Raw genomic sequence first — 25,784 nt, forward strand, 5'->3', positions numbered from 1 at the left:
GACCTAACAGAAGCAGAAGATATTAAGAAGAGGTGGCAAGAATACACAGAAGAACTGTACAAAAAAGATCTTCATGACCCAGATAATCACGATGGTGTGATCACTCATCTAGAGCCAGACATCGTGCAATGTGAAGTCAAATGGGCCTTAGAAAGCATCACTATGAACAAAGCTAGTGGAAGTGATGGCATTCCAGTTGAGCTATTTCAAATCCTGAAAGATGATGCTGTGAAAGTGCTGCACTCAATATGCTAGCAAGTTTGGAAAACTCAGCAGTGGCCACAGGAAAAGATCAGTTTTCATTTCAATTCCAAAGAAAGGCAATGCCAAAGAATGCTCAAACTACAGCACAATTGCACTCATCTCACATGCTAGTAAAGTAATGCTCAACATTCTCCAAGCCAGGCTTCAGTAATACGTGAACCATGAACTTCCTGACGTTCAAGCTGGTTTTAGAAAAGGCAAAGGAACCAGAAATCAAATTGCCAACATCCGCTGGATCATAGAAAAAGCAAGAGAGTTCCAGAAAAACATCTATTTCTGCTTGATTGACTATGCCAAAGCCTTTGACTGTGTGGATCACAATAAACTGTGGAAAGAGATGGGAATACCAGACCTCCTGACCTGCCTGTTGAGAAATCTGTATGCAGGTCAGGAAGCAACAGTTAGAACTGGACATGGAACAACAGATTGGTTCCAAATAGGAAATGGAGTACGTCAAGGCTGTATATTGTCACCCTGCTTATTTAACTTATATGCAGAGTACATCATGAGAAATGCTGGACTGGAACATACACAAGCTGGAATCAAGATTGCTGGGAGAAATATCAATAACCTCAGGTGCAGATGACACCACCCCTATGGCAGAAGGTGAAGAGGAACTAAAAAGCCTCTTCATGAAAGTGAAAGAGGAGAGTGGAAAAGTTGGCTTAAAGCTCAACATAATGAAGATCATGGCATCTGGTCCCATCACTTCATGGCAAATAGAGGGGGAAACAGTGGAAACAGCAGCAAACTTTATTTAGGGGTGCTCCAAAACCACTGCAGATGGTGATTGCAGCCATGAAATTAAAAGACACTTACTCCTTGGAAGGAAAGCTATGATCAACCTAGATAGCATATTCAAAAGCAGAGACATTACTTTGCCGACCAAGCTCCGTCTAGTCAAGGCTATGGTTTTTCCTGTGGTTGTGTATGGATGGAAGAAGACTGAGCGCTGAAGAATTGATGCTTTGGAACTGTGGTGTTAGAGAAGACTCTTGAGAGTCCCTTGGACTGCAAGGAGATCCAACTAGTCCATTCTGAAGGAGATCAGCCCTGGGATTTTTTTGGAAGGAATGATGCTAAAGCTGAAACTCCAGTACTTTGGCCACCTCATGCGAAGAGCTGAATCATTGGAAAAGACTCTGATGCTGGGAGGGATTGGGGGCAGGAGAAGGGGACGACCGAGGATGAGATGGCTGGATGGCATCACTGACTTGATGGACGTGAGTCTGAGTGAACTCCGGGAGTTGGTAATGGACAGGGAGGCCTGGCGTGCTGTGATTCATGGGCTCGCAAAGATTCAGACACGACTGAGCGACTGAACTGAACTGAACTGATGGGGTGCATTATTCCGTATACCACGTTCGGTTTAACACTGACTCATTCATCGCAATGTTTTCTTTCCCTATCATTTCTCTTTGGCTTTGAATATTTCAAAGCAGTAGCCTCTTCCGTGTATGATGGGTAGGGTGACCCTGATACGAACATTAGCAAAGTTCCTGAAGATTTAAAGAAGCGAGTTCATACAGAATCTCTTCTAATATTTTACCAATGGGATGAAAACCAGCAAGAAAGGGGCAATGTGGATAACTATCCACTGAACCACGTCTCAACTAAGAGCCCTTGAAGTGAAGTGAAGTGAAGTGAAGTGAAGTCGCTCAGTCATGTCCGACTCTTTGCGACCCCATGGACTGTAGCCCACCAGGCTTCTCTGTCTGTGAGCTTCTCCAGGAAAAAACGCTGGAGTGGGTTACCATTTCCTTCTCCAGGAGATCTTCCTGACCCAGGGATTGAACCCGCGTCTTCCGCATTGCAGGCAGACGCTTTAACCTCTGAGCCACCAGGGAAGCCCAAACGGGAGTTGCCTAGACTTCTATTTCTTAAACTTCTAACTTAAAGGTTAGAACAATTTGAATTTAGGCTATGAAAGGAAGAAAGAAAATGATGGAGGATATTCTCCTGGTGCCAGACAGTAGCGAACCCAAGGAATTGAGGGAGGAGAAACGAGAAGGCAGAGAGCCATGCTGAAAGAAGCTTTGGATGCCATCTGACAGGCCTTTTGAATGTGCAGGTTTGGCTGCCTGCCCAATGCACCATGTGCCCTACATCCCTCTGTGCATTGCTAGAGAAGCAGGAAGGCATATCCTTGGAGAGAACATCCCAGCGCACCCAGAGAATAAGGGAAAGTCATGACTAAGGTGATGAGAGAGACACCAGCCAGGGGGTAGTAGAGGTTACAGCTGTTGTGGACAAAATGTTCAGACAACAAGGAAGTTTACATAGGTAGAGCCAGATGGGGTTTCTGTTTCTCAGCTGTAGACAAACATCCTCTCTGCTAACCTTCTGCCCTCAACTCCCACTGGCTGCTTGCCTCTGAAGTATGTTGCATATTTCTTTTTTTTTACCTCAAGTTTAGGTATTTCATAAGTCTTGCTATTTGCAAAACCATTATGGTTTAAACAGGACATGTGAAATATCCATTATAAGAAATGCCTGAAGGAAAATGTCTATTGTTGCAAGCCCAGGTGAAGCACAGAAAAAATCTTCTACTGCTGAAGCACTGGGGGCACAGGAAAGATGAAGATGCATCAGTTTGCTGGACTGTTTCTCTTGGTTCTTCCTCCAGGCATGATCACTTGTGAATTGGTGCCTTTGCACACAGATCATGCCTTCTTCCCTTAGAAATTCTAAGAGAACAACAATAACAGCAACTATCTTTATTAAGAGTTAAACAGGTCAGGTGTTATGGGGAAGTACCTCAGGAACATTATCTCTTTTATTTCCACAGTGATAATGAGAAAGTCAGATGATTCTTCCCCATTTCATAAACAGGTCATTACATGGCTTAAGGAAGTCATTTTGTCATGATCATACAATCAGCAATTCATATCTAAAACTCAAACACAGGTGAGCCTATTTTTCAAATTTTTCCTCTTAGCAACAATGCATATTTCCTTTATGTTTTTCTGTAAAGGCCTTTGTCTTCATAGGGAAGCTCATAGAATTATGCAATCTTTAAAATCTCTTCTCCTCAGGTTACTTGATAAAAAAGCAAGGTCTAATTACATTTAATTTGAATATGGCAATACTTGGAGATTCCCATATTTTGCCTTTCATAATTCATTTAGGTAACACTTGAATTTCATCATTCTTTTCTTTTTTCTCTGCATAGCAGATTGCAGTGGGTTGAACAGCGGCTGCCAGAAAGACATGGCCAAGTCCTAACTCCCAGAACTGCTGAGTATGACCTTATTTAGGAAAAGGATATTTGCAGAGGTACTTATTTAAGGATCCTGAACTGAGGTCATCCTGGATTAGGTTGGAATCTAAATCTAAGGACTGGTGCCCTACAAGGGAAAAGAAAAGGAGATTTTAGACACCCAGATAAAGAGACACAGAGGAAAAGGCTAAATGAGGATGCAGGCAGAGATTGGAACGATGTGGCCATGGACCAAGGAAGATCTGGAACAACCAAAAGCTGGAAAAGGGCAGGAAGGATCCTCCCCCAGTCTCTCTCTCAGAGGGAAGGAGGCTCTGCTAACACCTCGAGACAATGAGAAAATAAAGCCATTATGCTTGTGGTAACTTTCAGTGGCAGCAAGTTACCTAGAAAACTGATACATAGATATATTTTGATGATGCAGGTATCAAGGTAGTTTGGCAAAAGTTATGAAGGGAAACTATGTGATTTGTGACTACAACTGTGTCTTAGGAATGCAGCTTTGTACCTTAGTTTATTACTGATGTAAACTGAGAAATCACAAGGTATGTGAAAGTGAAAATGTTAGTAGCTCAGTTCAGTTCAGTTCAGTTCAGTTGCTCAGTCGTGTCCGACTCTTTGCGACCCCATGAATCGCAGCATGCCAGGCCTCCCTGTCCATCACCAACTCCCAGAGTTCACTCAAACTCATGTCCATCGAGTTGGTGATGCCATCCAGCCATATCATCCTCTTGTTGTATCCTTCTCCTCCTGCCCCCAATCCCTCCCAGCATCAGAGTCTTTTCCAATGAGTCAACCCTTCGCATGAGGTGGCCAAAGTATTGGAGTTTCAGCTTTAGCATCATTCCTTCCAATGAACATTCAGGACTGATTTCCTTTAGGATGGACAGGTTGGATCTCCTTGCAGTCCAAGGGACTCTCAAGAGTCTTCTCCAACACCATAGCTCCAAAGCATCAATTCTTCAGCGCTCAGCCTTCTTCACAGTCCAAGTCTCACATCCATACATGACCACTGGAAAAACCATAGCCTTGACTAGATGGACCTTTGTTGGCAAAGTAATGCCTCTGCTTTTGAATATGCTATCTAGGTTGGCCATAACTCTCCTTCCAAGGAGTAAGCGTCTTTTAATTTCATGGCTGCAGTCACCATCTGCAGTGACTTTGGAGCACCCCTAAATAAAGTCTGCCACTGTTTCCACTGTTTCCCCATCTATTTCCCATGAAGTGATGGGATCAGATGCCATGATCTTCATTTTCTGAATGTTGAGCTTTAAGCCAACTTTTTCACTCTCCTCTTTCACTTTCATCAAGAGGCTTTTTAGTTCCTCTTCACTTTCTGCCATAAGGGTGGTGTCATCTGCATATCTGAGGTTATTGATATTTCTCCCGGCAATTTTGATTTCAGCTTGTGCTTCCTCCAGCCCAGCATTTATCATGATGTACTCTGCGTATAAGTTAAATAAGCAGGGTGACAATATACAGCCTTGACGTACTCCTTTTCCTATTTGGAACCAGTCTGTTGTTCCATGTCCAGTTCTAACTGTTGCTTCCTAACCTGCATATAGTAGCTCAGTCATGTCCAGCTCTTTGCGATCCCATAGACTGTAGCCAGCAAGACTCCTCTGTCCATGGGATTTTCCAGGCAAGAATACTGGAGTAGGTTGTCATGCCCTTCTCCAGGGGATCTTCCTAACCCAGGGATCGAACATGGGTCTCCTGCATTGAAGACAGATTCTTTACCATCTGAGCCACTAGAGAAAGTCCTATTTCTAAAACTTAAAAGATCCAATGTCAAATTCTATAAACAACAGAAACAAATCACGTATATATATATATATATATATACACACACACACACACATATATATACACACACACATATAAGCAAATATATATGTATACACATGTATACACTTCTGTAAGCAAATATATATATACACATGTATATATAGTCATGTGTAAGCAAATGTATATAATATACTATAAATATATTAAAAAAATCTTTGTGTCATTTGTGGTATTGATTGGTTTCTTGTTAAAGATTAACTTGGAGAAAAATTCATTTAGAGATGACTAATATCTGGTTTCCCAGGTGGCTCAGTGGTAAATCCTCCTGCTAATGTAGGAGACATGGGAGATGCGGGTTCAATCCCTGGGTTGGGAAGATCCCCTGGAGGAAGAAATGGCAAACCACTGCAGTATTCTTGCTGGGAAAATCTCATGGACAGAGGAGCCTGGAGGGCTACAGTCCATGGGGTTGCAAAGGGTTGGATACAACTGAGCACACACACACATATTAATATCTGGTAGATTTTTCTCTGTCCCTGATCAAAGCCAGGAAAGCCCCTTGGCAATGGTCTCAGGTCTAATGCTTAATTCATAAGTTATCACCTATAGAACTCTGGGCTTGAGCCGGGAATTGGTTTTGAAAAATTCATGGAATCATTCCGGAGTGACTGGCCAGTATCTCCTATAATTAGCAATGACAAATGTTGAATTCCTTGGACATGACTGGCAAGGGGTAGACACCCCATCATTAGTAGCAGTAGTTGAAACTAGTTAGGGTATTATTAGTGTTGATGGTAGATGTAGTAATAATAGCAGTAATGGTATATGTGGTGAAAAAAGACCTAAATTATTTTTGTTTGTCCGAATCTCATGGAACTCTCTCATTTAAGATAGAAGGATCAAAGAAAGAGAACCAGCTCCAAATCTCAGTGTTTTAATGGATATTGAGAATCTGTTACATCCCAGAAAAGTACTACCTCAGGTAGCTGAGATTTTAAAAATAGACTGTCTGGATCTGATAAAACAACTCCAAGAATGTGTCCATAAGAAGACACTATTTAGAACCAGGTCAGAAGCAAGATGAGGTGCTTACAGGCTGCCATGGTAGTAGCCGTTTATAAGTCTTCCAGTCACCAATCATCCACCCTTACACAGCATGATAGAGTAAGCTTGTGAGTTACCATTGCTGCCAGACACTTCCTTGGCAGAACCACACCGCAGACAAGAAGCAGACCTAAGTGAGGATTCACACATATTCTTAAAGGCTTAGCAACACTGCACACTAGCCTCAGCAGAGCCTCTGACAGCCAGCAGTCAAATCAGACTGCTACGGAGACCTTAGAGTGCTTAAAAGTTCCTGGGGAATTATCTCCTCTAGAGACAGTCAGCAACAGAACTGCCAAGGGCAGAAGTTAGAGCTACTCCCACATACATGAAACAAATTTTCCAAATTTTCCTTCCCACATGGCTTTGTATATTATAGGAATAACTGAGTGGGACATTCTTTGAACTTCCCACAGGTTCTCTGACATTATGGGGTTACCTCTATTGATAGGACATTTGGACTCAGAGAGCAGAGCCAGCAAGAGTGCTATTGCCATTCCCAGTTGGACTCTGGATTATGGCTGTCTAGGATATGCAGCCCTAACCCTTATATGACAATATTTGGAGATGTGGCTTTTGGGATGTAATTATGTGCATGTTCAGTCATGCCCAGCTTTTTGCAACCCCATGGATTGTAGCCCACCGGACACCTCTGTCTATGGGATTTCCCAGGCAAGAATACTGGAGTGGGTTCCATTTCCTCCTTCAGGGGATCTTCCCCATCCAGAGATCAAACTACATCTTCTGTGTCTCCTGCATTGGCAGGTGGATTCTTTACCAGTGCATTACCTTGAGTTAAGGTCATGAGGGTGGGGCCTTCATGTTGGGATTAGTGCCCTTATAGGAAGATACACCAGATATTTTGCTTGCTCCCTTTCTCTCCATCATGTACCCACCAAAAAGAGGTGTGGTGTGTACACAGTGAGACACTAGTTGTCTAGAAACCAGGAAGAGAGTTCTCACCAGAGTGTGAGCATGCTGCACGTTGGCAGTGGACTTCTTGCCTCCAGAACTGTGAGAAAATAAATACCTTTTATTTAAGGCCCCCAGTCTATGGTATCTTTTTTCATGGCAGCCCAAGCTGAATAATATACTATGTGCATGTGTTCTAAGTCACTTCAGTTGTGTCTGACTCTTTGCAACTCTATGGCCTGTAGCCTACCAGACTCCTCTGTCCATGGGATTCTCCAGGAAAGAATACTGGTATGGGTTGCTATGGATCAAACCTGCATCTCTTATGTCTCCTGCACTGGCAGGCAGGTTCTTTATCACTAGCACCACATGGGCAGCCTGAATAATACACTACAGTGATTGTTAAAAAAAAAAAAAGTGGACTTACTTAATTTTTTAAGTGAGTGGGCTTATAGAAGTCATTACAGAGGCAGCAAGCATAGTTAGCATAATTGATTAGTTTCTGTGGAAATAAAAGATGTCTTCCTCTTCAAGGAACAAGGGAAACCACCTATCTTCTCTCACATGGCTCCAAAATTAAGCAGCCCAAATTCAAGAATTACGCGAAGAATTGTCCACATCTCCGTCCATACCGACTGATACTAATCTATGGGCAACCAAGTCCTCAATACCATGTGTTGTATTTGGAATGCCGCTTGTTCTAAGGTGAAATTTTGGAATTTATAATTTGTTGCAATTTGGAAAGCAATTTTCTTGTGGCGTCCTTACTTTCTTGGAGTGGTGAGGATTTTTAAAAATACAAAATGTCTCTTAGATTGCCCCATGAAGGCTAACTTTCTGTAACTACTTTTCTGTTTGGCTTTCAGATCCCTCATTCCCTGATCTGGATCTGTCTTTCCACAGGTATACGTCTCAGTGACCAGGCCAAAACGAAGATATTTTTGAAAAAGACTGATGTCATTCAAAGACTGACATTTCCGTTTTTATTACTAGAATACCTTGAAGAATTAGATCTGATTTGCAATGATATTTGCCAACTGAATTATTAAAGTTCTTTTTTTTTCTTTTCCCTTTCCCTCATCAGATTTTAACACTTTGTTCAACAACAGACAAAGTCACAATTTAACAATCATATGACTTCACAGAGACTTCTGGGCTTTTGAATTGTTGACCAATTTGAGAAAAAAAATACCAGATTTGATGCATAAAATGAAGGTGATTACATATAAAGGAAACGGCAAGAGGGCTTACTTCATTTTTTTAAATGAGTAGGCTTATAGAAGTCATTACAGAGGCAAAGGTTTTTTGTTGTTTTTATTTTTGTAAAGGAATCTGCTTCTCACATCTATTTCTTAAGTGACCTGGGGTAACTTCACTGACATGTCTTTTGTGGGCAATGTGACACCATTTGAGTTACCTATTGAGGTTTTTCTCCTTTATTAGAATTAATTGTAGACTCAGTGTACTGGAACATTTGAAAATGAACATGTATGCCTAAAGAAGGATGAGGGTTTCAGAAATATGTACACATTTAAAGTGATATATTAGCCCCAAATATCATTAGACTGTCGATGGGAAAAAAAGTGGGAATTTCTGTGTAGTTTTTACTTTTAAACCTCTTCATCTAAAGTGACAGAACTACTAGTCATAGAAGTGTAATAGTGCACCTCTATGTCAAAGTTTTAAACATATCACACACACACCCGCAAACCAGGTCATCAGGTTATTACATAGAATCTCAAATGTTTCCATACTCATGCTTGGTAAAAATAGCACATGATCCTACCTCAAAAAGATATATTTTCTTTACATCCTTTATAGTGCAGGAGTCCTATGAGTTTATGGCATATCAGAATCACCTGGCAGATTTGTTATATTACAAATCCCTGGGGCCACCCCCTAGAGTTTCTGATTCTTGTAGGTCTGTCTGGGGTCTGATAATTTGCATTTCTAACAAGTCCTCAGGTGATGCTAATGCTGCTGGTTTGGTGACCAGACTCTGAGAAGCACTGAAATGGTCTTTATTACTTATTTTGGTTCAATGGTGTGCTTCACAGCCTTGCAGTCAATTCTTCCTACTCTCTAATCAAAGTAACTACTGTAATTTGAGTCTATGTTTGGCTCTGTAGAATCTAAGATAATAGTAACAGTAAGCATCCCTTGAATAATGCTTTATCATTAATAAACCATTTTTGCATACACTATCTCATTTGACACAGCACAGGTATCCTGGTAGGTGATCAAGTATTATATTATTCATATTTTACAAATGAGAGTTGAGAGTTTAATGGACCCACTCAAAATCCCTAAAAAGTAAATGGTGAAGAACAGAGATTTGAACTCAAGGTTTCTGACTCTTAAATCCTGCATTCTTTCTACCAAGTCACTCTTTCTGTTAATCCCTTACAGTTTTTAGACAGCTTTACCCTATTCAAACTACCTTCATATTCATTATCTAATTTGATTTCTCAAAGCAACAGCACAAGGCAGACAGAGCACGTATTATTGTCTAGATTTTATAGGTAAAGATGTTATAAACGATGATGAGAAAAGTGGCTACTGTCATTCAGACAGTATTTCTTTACACACAGGCTAAAATTTTCTTGTAATCTTTAGCAGCAGCATCTGACGTAAAGCATCAGATGGTTCTCCTTTCCAAGTCACATTCAATGGTCCAGTATTATAACCCACCCCTAAACCTACACCAGTTTTTGGTTTGTTTTGTTTTCTTGGTAGGAATATATTTGGAGGGAATGCAGGTGGAGATGAAGTTTAGGGTTATTAGTAGAAAAGGAGGGAAAGTTCTTAAATTTTAGACTTTAAATACTAAAGAAAACAGTTTTCTCTGCATAGAAAGACTTTTTTCACCTCTCATCTTGGGTTTTTCAAAGTTTAATGTGTATACAAACCACCTGAAGTTCCTGATGAAATGAAGATTCTGATTCAGTGCATCTGGAGTGGGGCCCAGCATTCTATAAAGCTCCAAGGTGATGCCGATTCTGTTGATCACAGTCCAACCTTGATAGGCAAGGGTCCATCCTATTTCTCAACGCCATAATTATTTTTACTATTCTCTAAACTATGAATCTCTAGGGTGAAACAGAGAAATTAAACATAAAACACTGTAACAATATTTTCTGAATACTCTGTACATGTGGAACTTCCTTAAATGCTGTTCTGTGCTAGGCTATTTATAACACCCTAGTATTTTCCGACATAGTCTCATCTCAAGATCCAGGATGATGCTGAAAATGTGGTCCATGGACTAGCAGAGCCAACATTACCTGGGTGCTTTGTGAGAAACCCAGAATTTCAGGTCTCATCACAGACCCCTGAATTAGAATTCACATTTTAACATGATCCTTCAGATGATTTTCCAGTACAGTGAATTTAGAGATTCACTCCTTTAGATCTCTTTGCCCATGTGTACTTACATAGTTATCATTATGCTCATGTGGCTGGTCCTCCGGCTCACTGGGAGGATCTAACCCTCCAGAATCCCAGAATTCACCAAAGGAATTCAGCAAAAGAGATGATTTAAATGTGGAGTGAGGCAGGAAATCTGCATTTTTTAAAACTTGCTTTGAGGTAATCCCAATGATTGGCCAGATGTAGAAATCTAATAGTGGAGATGAAAGTTATGCCACATATGGCTACAGCCAGAAAGGATGGTTTATAGGTAGGGAATCATACGAGCTGTTATAAAACTTTCAGCTATGCGGCTGAGGTTCCTTTTTCAGACTGACTCAACCTGTGAACTGTTCTCTACTTCTAAAACCAAGGTGGGTCTGAACTTCTGCCTCTCAACTCCCTCTACGGCACTAATGCATTGGAGTGACAGTGCTGAGAGCTTTGTTACCACAAATTAAATTTTTCTCCCCAGATACAGAGACCTGAAGTAGGCATTCTAGTGTGTCTTACAGAAAGACAACGTCCTATATATTTGACACAGTAAAGCAAAAATATACTTTCTGAAGATTCTCTTCTTAAAGTCTAAACTTCAGGCAGATTCTAACAGAGTCTGACATTTAGCTAGCATAAGTAATTCATTTATTCATTCAATAAATTTTTATTGATCATTTATTTACTCTGTGCTAGGCACTAAAAACATGTAGGTGTTTGAGTTCATAAGGAAAATAGTAAAAACATAAACATTTAAGACAATTACTGAGGGTGATACCTGCTTAGGAGAAGAACAACACATTAGTGATAAAGAGAATGTCAAAGGATTTGATACAAGAATGTAAAGACTTCAGAGCATTCTCTGTAGTCCAATGGATAATAATGAGAATCCCATAGAAGCAAACCGGCACATCAGGGCAACGAAGAAGAAATGGATCTGAACACGACCTAGAGAGCTTTCCTGAAATTTCCAAAACCTTCTTAGTAAGAGATTAACAAAGCTATTAGTTGGATAGCTTTAGTTATATAATTCTATTGTACCATTTGCTGTTTGCTTTCTACTCATTCATCCTTTAATTACTTGTCAATGTCTATTTAGTTTACACTTCACAATGTGAGTTATTTCCCAACAATACTATTTTTATAAAGCCCTTAACTGAATAACTCAATTGGTTGGTGGATTGATTGAGCACTTATATGCCAAGCAATGAACTAAGAATATACATATAAGTAGGATACAGTTTCTGAACTTTTATGGATCTTATAGTCCAGAGATTGCACATAATTAAAATGAAATTTTATTACTTCTATTATGTGGCTTCCTGAAGGGAGTGTCATCTTGAACGCTTCAAAAGAAAAAGTTATACTGGCAAAATGATGATACAGGTGAGATGTGAAATCGTGTTTGAAGAAGAAAACAAGGATGTGTGAAGGCCCCAAAGCAAGTGGACAAGACATATTCTTGAAATATAAGTAGTATTAATTTAATCTACCTACTACCTAAAGTAGAGTGATTAGGGGTTTAGGGATAGGAAAATAAATTGAATGAAGGGTTTTGCCATGCTTAGTTTGAACTTTATCCCAAAGGCAATGGGAAGTCTAACAGGAAAATTAACTCAATAATTTTAAAATTTATAAATAGCATTTTTGTAGTAGGGGTAAATACCTAGTAGCAAGAAGTTCAACTGGAAAATTGGGAGAAATTGTTGGTCATTTTTTGGTGTTGTACTACCATTGCCTGAAATATCAATTTTATTAAGAAAATAGTCACTGTAATTTATAACCTATAGGTTTTCTACAGCTACAGTTAATAATGTATTAGCTGTTACATAGCCAGACTCTGGGAGAATGGTCTCCTAGGAGAAGATGCATGGACACATGAATAAAGCAGAGCAGGAAATCTCTCCCTAACAAGTTGTTGTCATGCCCTCTTGAAAAACTAACACCTCAAATGAGGATGTTGAGACATGAGGTGATATAAGATGTGAAATATTAAGACTCGCCTTGGTGAGGGACTTCCCTAGTGGTCTGGCTATGACTCTGCGCTCCCAGCACAGGGGGTCTGGGTTCGATCCCTGGTTGGGAAACCGGATACCACATGGTGCTGCTAAGAGTTTGCATGCCACAACTAAAGATCCCGCATGCCACAATGAAGATCAGAGATATCACATGCCGCAACTAAGACCTGGCACAGCCAAATACATAACTATAAATGTTAAAAAAAAGACTAGCCTTGGTGAGAGCATTTAAAAAATCTGCCTGGCTGCTTGCTGGAATGGATAAAGATGGCATGGAAGTCGTCTACAATCAAATCATCAGCCTCCCCCAAACTTTCACTGTGGAAAGCTGACATATGGATTAATAATAATTAAAATATATTGAAAATAAGGATATCAATAATAGCTAATGCCATACTAAAGACTCTGTTTACATGTTTTCTTTAAAATAAGGATATCAATAATAGCTAATGCCATACTAAAGACTCTGTTTACATGTTTTCTTTTAATTCTCATGATAACCTTTGGTAAAGATTTTATTTTTAGAGCTACTTTAAAATTAGAAAACACAGACTCTTTGGAATAACAGCAAAAATATTTGAAGTCATGAGACGCTGAGAGATGTGGACTCTATTTCTGTTCTACTAGGCCATGTGCAAAATCTGTGATTAAGCTATCCCTCCACCCCCTACATGCCACGCAAGCTCCTAAAATGTCCTGGAGCACTCATATCCAAGCTAGTGCCCCAAGGACAAATTTAAGACAGCTCATTTCTCTTCAGAAAGATTTCTGGGGATCTGATGACAGATCTGGGGAGGCTGGTGCTGGTGGTACAAGGGCATTTGTACAACATTCATCAGAATGGCCAGCACGTCTGCTTGTGGAAATCCTCCCATGGCTTAAAGACTGTCAGTGTCAGTTGTTGTGAGTCTCTTAAGGTTTGGAGGCCAGTAATCATGTAGTTGGAGAAGGCAATGGCACCCGACTCCAGTACTCTTGCCTGGAAAATCCCATGGATGGAGGAGCCTGGTAGGCTGCAGTCCATGGGGTCCCTAAGAGTCGGGCACAACTGAGCGACTTCACTTTCACTTTTCACTTTCATGCATTGGAGAAGGAAATGGCAACCCACTCCAGTATTCTTGCCTGGAGAATCCCAGGGATGGGGGAGCCTGGTGGGCTGCCGTCTATGGGGTCGCACAGAGTCGGACACGACTGAAGCGACTTAGCAGCAGCAGCAGCAGCAATCATGTAGTTACATTTTGTACTCCTCATTTTCTAGATTACCCATTTGTTTTAATGACAAGGTTACTGAAAGAGTTTGTGTTTACTTGATGAGGCTATTATGGAATTATATGCATGGGAAAAGAATATGTTTCTGACCTAAATTAAAGATTTTTTTTGTTTAGTCACTCAGCAGTGTCTAACTCTTTGTGACTCCATGGACTGCAGCCTGCCAGGCTCCTCTGTCCATGGGATTTCCCAGGCAAGAATACCAGAGTGGGTAACCATTTCCTTCTCCAGGGGATCTTCCCAGTCCAGGAATTGAACCTGCATCTCCTGCATTGACAGGCAGATTGTTTACCAATGAGCCATCAGGGAAGCTCAAATGTAAGATACTCACATACAAAAATAACTATCTATATTACCTGATACACTGGTATATAATACATTGTATATTTAAAATCAATATCCAAGTAAGGTTCTGAAAAGAAAACATAGGAAGAGTCTTCTATATTTTCCTGCTCTTTGAAAAGGGAAACTAAGAATGTTAAAAAGTAAAACGAAATAATGCATGCTAAAGAAAGAGGTTAAACGATTAAATTTTGAAAGAAAATCATCATACCCTAACACTGACATCATGGTTTCACATAAAGATGCTGGCCTGCATTCGCCAATGCATTGTTTACATGTGCTCTTTTGGTACAGAGTCCAATCTTGCTCTGCTCTCCACACGATGGGCCAATGAATCCAAGAGATGAGGGGTTGAGACAAGGAAGAGGCTTAAACCAGGAGCCAGCTGACCAAGAAGACGGCACGCTAGCGCCTCAAAATAATCATCTTATCTGAGTCTGGATGCCATGTTCTTTTATAGATCAGAAATCGGGGGAGGTGAGGAAGCAAAGTAAAAAAGCCATCAATCTTGCAGAAACCTCCTAGAATGGCAAGCCTCAGGCAGGGTATGTGTTAATTTCTTCCTTCCTGCCATCTACAGGTGGACAGGGTTCTGAACAAAGGCAATTTAGCTTAATAGGCAGAGGGGCAGGATTCTTTGAGGCAGCCCATTCTGTATGATTATAATAACAAAAGTAATGAAAAGCAAGTAAAAAAGAAACAGTTCCAACATGGAGTCAGAATTGGCTTCTTCTCTGCAACACCTTCTCTGCCAAGGATACTCTTCCCGCCTCTATTTTTTTGCCCTGGTTCTATTTGTCCTTGAGGTCTTAGTGTAAGCTTCCTGGAGCTTTGCTGGCTTTGCAGATTTTGCTATGTTGGCCCTGTTTTATGGTCTTATTGAATGCTACTATAATTTTCCTTTATACTATATAAATCTATTTAAGTGGTTATTCATGTAATTATTAGCTTAATCCTCTGCTTTCTTGTTGAACTATAAGTTCTACTTGTGCAGGGACCGTGTCTGTCTTGCTTCTCATTTTGGCCTTTTACAGAGTGAGCACTCTATAAATATTTCTTGTCAGAAAAACAAAGTGTAATCAAGATCAAGATTAATTTGAATACAATTCTATATTGATGGAAGATATGCTTTAAAACCAATATATATTTTGGGGCAGATGGTGATTGCAGCCATGAAATTTAAAGACACTTGCTCCTTGGAAGAATCAAGCTATGACCAACCTAGACAGCATATTAAAAAGCAGAGACATTACTTTACCAACAAAGATCCATCTAATCAAAGCTATGGTTTTTCCAGTAGTCATGTAAGGATGTGAGAGTTGGACTATAAAGAAAGCTGAGCAGAGAAGAATGCTCTTGATGCTTTTGAACTGTGGTGTTGGAGAAGACTCTTGAGAGTCCCTTGGAGTGCAAGGAGATCCAACCAGTCCATCCTGAAGGAAATCAGTCCTGAATATTCATTGGAAGGAGTGATGCTGAAGCTGAAACTCCAATACTTTGGCCACTGGATGTGAAGAACTGACTCGTTGGAAAAGACCCTGATGCTGGGAAAGATTGAAGGCAGGAGGAGAAGGGGACAACAGAGGAAGGTCCATAAAAGAAATCCCAGAGAAAGACTTTCCTGAAACTTCAACTGTAGATTATATAATCTCTACATTCTCTCTGTAAAATGTGAAGTCATACTAATTCTAACACACTAACTGAAAAGGGCAGATGATAGCTACTTGCAATATATGGTTCTGGAATTCAACTTAAAGAAATGAATTTAGTTTAACATTATGTATTTCTTCCAAACCCATGAAGTCAGAGTCTAGGCTGGACATATTAATAACTGGGTAAGTTATAAAATCAGAAGTAAGACAGATGGAGCTATAACATCAATGGAGTTTAACAGCACTATTAGGCAAGGATTCAACTTGTAAATGAACTGAAAGAGTCTGGCTAAGTGATAAAACCCAACCTCCAATGAACAAGGCGATTTCAGACTCTTCAGAGTCCTGTTAGTTCTCCTTGGAATGTTTTCCCCACCCCACCAACATAGAAAATGCTTCTTTTTTTATGGAAGGATAGTTGATGTACAACTATATGTATATAAGTTATACAGGTACAATATAGTGATTCACAAGTTTTAAAGATTATATGCTATTCATAATTATTATAAAATATTGGCTACATTCCCTGTGTTGTACAATATATCCTTGTAGCTTATTTATTTTACACATAATACTCTGCCTCTTACTCCCCTACCTCTATATTGCCCCTCCCCACTTCTGCTTTCCCTCTGCCCACTAGTAGCCACTAATTAGTTCTCTTTATGAGTCTGTTTATTTATTTTTTTATATTCACTAGTTTGTTGTATTTTTTAGATAGTACATACAAATGATATCATATATTTATCTTTCTCTCTCTGACACTTCACTTAGTACGATAATCCCTAGTTCCCTCCATGTTGCCACAAATGGCAAAATTTAGTTCTTTCTTTATGGCTGGGTAGCATTCCATTGTATAATTAAACCACATCTCTTTCATCCATTCATCTATTGGACACATAGGTTGCTTCTGTATTTTGGTAATTGTATATACTGTTGTTTGAACACTGGGATGCATGTATCTTTTCAAATTACTGTGTGGTTTTTTTGTTCTTTTATAAATATAAAATATTCCTTACATGAGTTTTCTATATATGGTGCTGATGTTAAATCTGACTTAGGCAAGAGAATTATAAAATGCCTGCTAAACTGCTCTCAGCCTAAGGGGCTAAGTTCTCAGTGTTCAGGTATAGAAAGCTACTAAGGATGTAAAAACTTTTGTAGAAATGAAATGTATAGAAAAACTATTGTTGTCGTTGTTGTTTAGTCACTAAAGAGTGTCCAACTTTTTGTGACTCCATGGACTGTGGCCCATTAGGTTCCTCTATCCATGAGATTCCCCAGGCAAGAATATTGGAGTGTATTGCTATTTCCTTCACCAGGGGATCTTCCGGACCCAGGGACTGAACCCGCATCTTCTGCACTGGCAGGTGAATTCTTTACCACTGAGCCACCAGGGAAGCCCAGAAACTCTAACCATGAACAAACCTGACAAGGCATGAGGCACAGTTGAGAAGATACTTCCTCTGGAATGTGAGAAGAAAGATTTAGAAACAAAGTTAAATGAAGATGGGAGCAGCTTAGCTCATAGAAGTGAGATCAAATACACCATAGAAAATACATGTTACAGTGCAATTGCCCTCTGGGAGTTCCAGGATTATGAAAGTCTAACTTAATTAAGGGAGAAAATAGGTCACATTTAACAACCGCATACGTGACACATCATTTTGACTATAGAAGAACTGAAGAGGAGAGAAAAATTAAGATATCAAAAATACAGGGAAGGGAACCACAGAATTCATCAATCTCTTCTCCTCCATCTATATCGAGCATGTTCTGATTTTATATATATAAAAAATTCACCATTGTTCTAATCTCTCTCATTACAAAACACTTGTAGTACTCTTGAAAAAGAAATTTCAGGTGTCAAAAGAAAGAGAAACAAAATGATCCAACAATTTTTTTTAAAAAAGGACTGAATTAGGAGGTAATAAATATTCTTCTTCTCATAAAAATATACCTTGCACCTACTTTCCTTTCTCCCCCTGTGTCATCAAGTGACAGGTAATCAAGTACTTGTGAACCCTGCATGAAATCCCCCCCTTTTCAGGGCTCAATGTCCCTGTGGGGTCGAGCTAATTACAGGTACATTTCCTCTGCAAGGCAGTCACACTCTGTTCTATTGAAGGCACAATTAATTATTGAACAAAGCTAGCTGGAGATTTTTGCTCGTATGGCCATGGGTTGCAGGTAGCTTTGCTGTCACACAGGGAGCAGAGCCTCTTCTTTGAGTGTCTTTATGAAAGGCTTTGCATTATAGCTGAAAACGATCAACCCCTGTTTCCAAATTTTGCAAAGGAAAACACACAAAACAACCCCCCCCCTAATTTCCTGTATAGAATAGTAAAGACCAATTCTCTCTCATGTAATCAAGAATATAATTATGATCAGGTGGTTATCTAGGTCAGATGTGAAAAAGCTGAAAAAGTATACTTGAGAATTAATACCCATTGTAGAGCAAATTGGAGTCTGTCCTTGAGTCTGTGGGCTTCCCTTGGGCTTCCCTAGTGGCTCAGAGGTAAAGAATCTGCCTGAAATGCAGGAAACCCAGGTTCGATCCCTGGGTTGGAAAGATTCCCTGGAGGAGGGCATGGCAACCCACTCCAGTACTCTTGCCTGGAGAATCCCATGGACAGAGGAACCTGGCAGGCTATACAGTCCATAGTGTCACACAGAGTTGGACATGACTGAAGCGACCAAGCAGCAGCAGCAGCTTGAGTCAGTGAATGCAGCAAGGAAGTAGTTTTGCAGGTGCCAGAATACGATTTGACCCAGAGAGAAGGCCTAGATAGAAGAATAAAGTTCTTTCCCTTAAGATGTATTTAGGAACTTAATGGGAGATCTTCCCAAAGCCCCATGGAGTCATAGATAAGTGCAGAAAATCCTTGTCCCATGCTTAAAGCCATAGTCTTGAGCAAGGGTCTGTAAACTATTCTGTAAAGGGCCAGATAAAAAATATTTTAGGCTTTAAGGATTAAACCATATCTGTTGAAACAAAAGTCTGCTGTCTTTTTTTTTTTTTTTAAGCAGCCATAGACATCATATAAATGACTAAGCATGGCTGTATTTCATTAAAACTGTATTTAAGGGCATGGAAATTTTAGTGTCCATATATTTTTAAAAATTCTTTTGATTTTTTTCTAATCATTTAAAAATTATTCTAAGCTTGCAAAAAAAAAGAAGTGAGGTGGGTTGAATTTGGCCCAGTGACTATAGTTTCCTGACACCACCCTCCCCCAACTATTGGGAATCCCTGTGTGTACACCAATTTTTCTATTAATTTTGAAGTCCCTCAGGTTCTCTGTATGTAAATGCTCCCTTTATTCTGGAAGATCTAGCTTGTCCTTTGATCTTTAGATGACTTGAAATATCATGGATAACCAGATTATTCAGGGTTCAAACCATTTGTTTACTGTCATTAATAAGTTTACTAAAGCTAGCCATGAAAATCTACACTTATCGAACAAGCCTGGGGAGGTCTTGAAACTGGTTTGATTTCATTACTTTTCTGAACTGAGGGGATAAAAAAGAATTATCTTTAGTTTCAGATCATCAATAGTACATTTCCCTGAAAAAAAATAACAAAACTATTTACTAGTCAATAATGCACCAAAGGGATAAGGCATTTTAGTTAATATTAATGCAGTTCATTTCTTGATTATAACTTGAATATAATCTATTTCCTCCCTTCTTCCTTTCTTTTATCTGCCATATATTCCATAAAAACAAGAGATCATAAATACTATACAAACATTTAAATTAATTACAAAAGTGAAATGATATGAAAATAATGATAAGAAAACAAGATGAAAGCAAGAGTGTGTCTATATATAGATTTGATGCCATAAATCCCACATAGTTTGTTCAAAATCCATTTCATTAAGGTGTAATTTATATATGATTTCCTCTATCTTTTTTCAGACTGGTTATAAATTTGGTTCTAAGTTTGGTAACAGTTAATACAATGAAGGACTCCTGATTATTTGTAAAAATTCATTGGGTTCATTTAAAAAAAACAAACCATTGCTTAGAAATAGGACAGTAGAAATACTGAAATATAAGAGGAACTTCCTCAAAGGGTCCTTTCAGAGGAAACTATGTAATGTAATAACAATCTCTCAAAGCAACATTACAGAAAATGCAATGATTTCAGAGGATATCTTCTGTAAATCCTTAAATATGTGCCCCAAACTTTTATACCAAATTGTCACTTAGTAAAAGCAATTTTACAGGAGAAAGGTAGGTGTGTTGTGGGAGTGAGGGTTAATATATACAATTTCATTCAAGGAGAATGTGCTCTGGAGGTTAAATTTAATCCGGGGGAAAGGTATATGATAACCAGTGGCTCAAACTTCAGATAATCCTGCATTTGTATTTTTTTTCCATGTGAAGTTTAAAACGAGAATGAGAGGGCATGAGTTTGCGGTTCATCCCATAAATAAGTGCCTCATTTACTGCTTTTATAAATTCTCAACAAATAACAAGCTGTAAGCATTAATAATAAGAGTGAGTTCTGACTTAACATCATCTTAAGAAAACAGAAGCCTCTAATCAGAACTGATGCCTAAATAAAAGACTATTCCATAGGTTAGTCCAAACTTCACCTGGTAAATTCATTTGAAGGCTAATATGAAATGAAGGCCCATATTTTCACACCATAAAATACAAAATTATTTAAAGATGCTATAATCAAACATTACCCTAGTCTGGTCTTTCAGAAGTATATCAATATAGATCCCACTGTCTCTCTAGCTTTGCATAACAATATTTATGGTGTTCACTTCAAAATTAATATGTTGTATATTGAATCTGTAGATATTTATATGAGAAAATGTTAAGAGAATATCAGGTATAAATGAGTTAGATGTTTGGGGCTAGTTGCCAAAATAAATGATATTTTATAAGAAAAACGGATCCATAATTCCTCTTTCTGGAAGAATTAAATAGCAGGCCTCAATCAGTAAATACTGTGTCATTCACAAAGGCATAGTTTTGTATGTAAGAAAATTCAGTCTGTGGAGTAGGAGAGGACACATGCAGTTAATTCTAAATAATTTGGTAAAAATATTTAAATGGGATTTAAAAGGCAGTAGAACTTCAGAACCCAGTGACGGTTGTGGGAAGGAGGAGGGGAGAATGCAGACGACATTTCTGAGAAATGATTTTCCGACTTTTATTAAATTAGCATCAATAGCTGGAGATGCATAATGAGTTCATGAAGGTTAGTCCATGCCTGGTGCCCCTCCAGAGAACCAGATGCTAAGGACAGGCTATTACAAGTCACAACTTTGCATTATTCCTGAAAGATTTCTTCACAAGGTGCTACAGTATTAGGAAACTATATTGAAAAGCAAAGAAACACAAAAAGCACACAAAGAACTATGGGAATTTAATCCATACAAAATATTGTCCCAAGACATTCAGATACCGATCTGCTTTAGACATAATTATTAAGCCATTTAATGCTTCTCTATTGGTTGCCTTAGAGGAGTATCCTACTAAAATGAAATATACCTTATATATAAACCACGAAACTATATATAGTATATATATATATAGTATTATATATATAGTATAATATATATATATAGTATAATATATATATGGTATGGTTATAGACTTTATAGAGATGGACATATTAGCCAAGACCAGAGATGACCCTAAACAAGTTACCTTTATGCCACTATTCTTAGAGTGTTTTTTAAAATTTATTTACTTTTTAACTGAAGGATAATTGCTTTAGAGAATTCTGTTGGGTTCTGCCAAACATCAACACGAATCAGCCGTAGTTATACAAGGGAGGGAGGTTCTAATAATGTTTTAATAACAATACACAGGCTTGCCTTTTGGATCCAATGGAATCACCGAAGCATGAGGATATTTTAAATGGTGTGCTGTATTTTAGGGCCTGGAGAGTTGCTTACCAGTTGGTGTAAGGTGTCTCCAGGTGATCACAGGTTCAGGACGGCCATTGGCCATGCAGACCAGGGTGACATTGCTGCCCTCATTCACAGTGACATCCGAAGAGATGTTGGAGATCTTTGGTGGAACTGTTAAGACAAAAACAAATGGAATAAGTAACCACATCATTAAAAGCAGGTTTGCAGTACTGGTCCATGTGATTGGAAGTGGCAAATCTAAGCAAAGTAATTTTCTGACTTGAACCATTTGAATTTTTGTGTTAAGAAGATTACGTACTTTAGGACTTCCTTACAGGTTCAGTGAACAGATGTAAAGGATGGGTCTTACTATAAGGTGAGAATCTTTCCACTATGGTCAAGCACTATCAGAGAAGGCAATGGCACCCCACTCCAGCACTCTTGCCTGGAAAATCCCATGGATGGAGGAGCCTGGTGGGCTGCAGTCCACGGGGTCACTAAAAGTCGGACACGACTGAGCGACTTCACTTTCACTTTTCACTTTCATGCATTGGAGAAGGAAATGGCAACCCACTCCAGTGTTCTTGCCTGGAGAATCCCAGGGATGAGGGAGCCTCATGGGCTGCCATCTATGGGGTCGCACAGAGTTGGACACAATTGAAGTGACTTAGCAGCAGCAGCAAGCACTATAGGAAGTACACAGAGTAACACAATGAAAATATCTTAGCTCTTTTATGATTCAAAGGGACCTGGTTTGGTTATTAGAGAGTGTGCACAAGTATGAGCATTAAGAATAGATTTTTCTTATCACTAGGTACTACTTACATTTATTTTCTTATGTAGATAAAATGAATATATTTCCTTCAAATGTCAGGAAAAGAAAAGCAATGTTATTTAATATCAGATTGCAAATTGTGTTATTAAGATGCAGTAATCTGGTTGTTTACATAATCTAGCCACACAATGAAACCCCTAGTTAATCACTACAACAGAAAGCCTTAAATATCATCTTGGTGTCTGACAGGTCTGATGATGTTACCTCAGAGGTTAAACATGGAATTTATAAGGCCTATGTCACAGACAGGAGGGCGTGCACGTGTGCTAAGTCTCTTTAGTCATGAATGATTCTTTCCAACCCTATGAACTGTAGCCTGCCAGGCTCCTCTGTCCAAGGATTCTCCAGGCAAGAACACTGGAGTGGGTTGTCATGCCCTCCTCCAGGGGATCTTCCCGACCCAGGGGTCTAACCTGTGTGTCTTGCATCTCCTGAATTGGCAGGTAGGTTCTTTACAATTAGCACCACTGGGAAGCCCCAAGTTCAGTTCAGTGGCTCAGTTGTGTCTGACTCTTTGCAACCGCATGGACTGTAGAACACCAGGCTTCCCTGTCCATCACCAACTCCCGGAGCCTACTTAAACTCATGTCCATCACGTCAGTGATGCCATCCAACCATCTCATCCTCTGTCATCCCCTTCTCTTCCTGCCTTCAATCTTCCCTAGCATCAGGGTCTTTTCAAATGAATCAGTTCTTTGCATCAGGTGGCCAAAGTATTGGTGTTTCAGCTTTAATATCACTCCTTCCAATGAATATTCAGGACTGATATCCTTTAGGATGGACTGGTTGGATCTCCTAGAAGTCCAAGTGACTCTCAAGAGTCTTCTCCAACACCACAGTTCAAAAGCATTAATTCTTCAGTGCTCAGCTTTCTTTATAGTCCAACTCTCACATCTTTACATGACTACTAGAAAAACCATAGCTTTGACTAGACAGACCTTTGTTGGCGAAGTAATGTCTCTGCTTTTTAGTGCTGTCTAGGTTGGTCATAGCTTTTCTTCCAAGGAGCAAACATCTTTTAATTTCATAGCTGCAGTCACCGTCTGCAGTGATTTTGGACCTCCCCAAAATAAAGTCTGTCAATGTTTCCATTGTTTCCCCATCTATTTGTCAAGAAGTGATGGGACCAGATGGGATGATGGGAAGACCCAAGACCTTATGTAAATTATAAGTATTATCTCAATAACTCTTTATAATAAGTAAATAATATCCTACGAGGACTTTATTTATGGGTTGGAAAATAGGTTATAGAAGAGGCTAGGTGACAAGCAGAAAACAGATGTGAATCTAAAAAGACTCCAGGGCCCACACTCTTAAGCCCTACTTGAATGAAACTTCATCTTCACAATCCAGGCTACCAGATGGCCCAAAATAATGGGAATTACTTTTTGGTGATGTGAGAAATGATTCCCCAAGGGCTATCTGTACTGCTGTCTGACTTCCTTCATTAGTGTTCAGGGCAGCAACATTAGATTTCATACTGGTGGGCTTACGTGGAAAGTGAATTACTTACTCACAAATTTCATCACAGAGGTTATGCCCTGATTACAAACTGCAGAATTTATGCTTTGACTGTGATTTTCCTTTTCCTATTTTTTTTTTAACTCTTAGTTGCTTGTGCTGTCCCTGAAAAACTATGTGTCAGGGGGAGGGAAGAAGACAAGAAAGCATGAAGGAGTTCAATATAAAACAAAACAAAACAAAAAAAACTTTTATTTTTTTTCCCAGTCTTGCTGCCCATTAGAGACTCTGTGCAGTGACAAATAAAACGGGAATATTTTCTGCTTGTAGAAACAGCTGCCTGACAACCATAGGATTCTGCAGATCTCTGTTAGCAGTTATTGATGGTACCTGGGCAAGTGACCAGGGCAGAGTGTCAAAGGAGGAAGTGGGAGGAGAATTCTCTTGACTAGCATTCTTCTCACAATGGCATCTTATATGGCCTCTGGGTAGGAACCAGTCATTCCAAACCAAACACAATGGCAGAAATAGAATGTAGTTGATTTCTGTTACTTATTAATTTCTATTGGTAGAGTTTCTGCTTCCCCTTTGGGTTAAGTATAGTTTCTCATATTCATATATTGACTTATAGTCTCTTAGACTTTTACAAGGAGGACCTGAAAAGTTATACCCATTTAATAGGGAAGAATGTGAGGCTGAGAGTAGAATAATGGCTTATCAAAGGTGATCCCATCAAGAAATATGGCTAGGCTTAGAATTCAGAGCTCCTGTATGTCCAATTGTCGTATTGTTTAATAGCCACACTTTCTCTTTCCCAATTGAATAAGCTATGGTTCTGATTATGTCCCATAACATCTACAATACTACTCATGATGGTGTTCGAGAACAAGACTTAGACATCCTAGGAATCTTTCCTCAACAATCTAAAATCTTAAAAGGAAGCTGTATAGTAATTACAAGAGCTCACATCACTTAATTCATTGTTAATTCTGAATTCCAAGACAGGGCACAGAGTACCACATTAACAAAATGAAAAATAAAAGCTATATGATTATCTCAATAGATGCAGAGAAGGCCTTTGACAAAATTCAACATCGATTTATGATAAAAACTCTCCAGAAAGCAGGAATAGAAGGAACATATCTCAACATAATAAAAGCTATATATGACAAACCCACAGCACACATTATCCTCAATGGTGAAAAATTGAAAGCATTTCCCCTAAAGTCAGGAACAGGACAAGGGTGCCCACTTCACCACTACTATTCAACATAGTTCTGGAAGCTTTGGCCACAGCAATCAGAGCAGAAAAAGAAATAAAAGGAATCCAAATTGGAAAAGAAGAAGTAAAACTCTCACTGTTTGCAGATGACATGATCCTCTACATAGAAAACCCTAAACACTCCACCAGAAAATTACTAGAGCTAATCAATGAATATTAATCAACACACAGAAATCCCTTGCATTTCTATACACTAATAATGAGAAAATAGAAAAAGAAATTAAGGAAACAATTCCATTCACCATTGCAACGGAAAGAATAAAATACTTAGGAATATGTCTACCTAAAGAAACTAACGACCTATATATAGAAAACTATAAAACACTGGTGAAAGAAATCAAAGAGGACACTAATAGATG

The 25,784-nt window shown here is 39.1% G+C and overlaps 1 protein-coding gene across 2 annotated transcripts in view; it reads right to left on the reverse strand.

Moving 5' to 3' along the window:
- The window catches only part of LSAMP (limbic system associated membrane protein), a 703,151-nt gene that overhangs the window by 212,595 nt on the left and 464,772 nt on the right, over window positions 1–25,784 (reverse strand). For both annotated transcript variants that reach the window (XM_069554169.1, XM_069554176.1), the window contains exon 3: window positions 21,893–22,018. In XM_069554169.1, the coding sequence (XP_069410270.1) occupies window positions 21,893–22,018 (126 nt within the window). The remainder of the gene's footprint in view (window positions 1–21,892; window positions 22,019–25,784) is intronic.

The sequence above is a fragment of the Ovis canadensis genome, chromosome 1, assembly GCF_042477335.2.
Source record: "Ovis canadensis isolate MfBH-ARS-UI-01 breed Bighorn chromosome 1, ARS-UI_OviCan_v2, whole genome shotgun sequence".
NCBI lineage: Eukaryota > Metazoa > Chordata > Mammalia > Artiodactyla > Bovidae > Ovis > Ovis canadensis.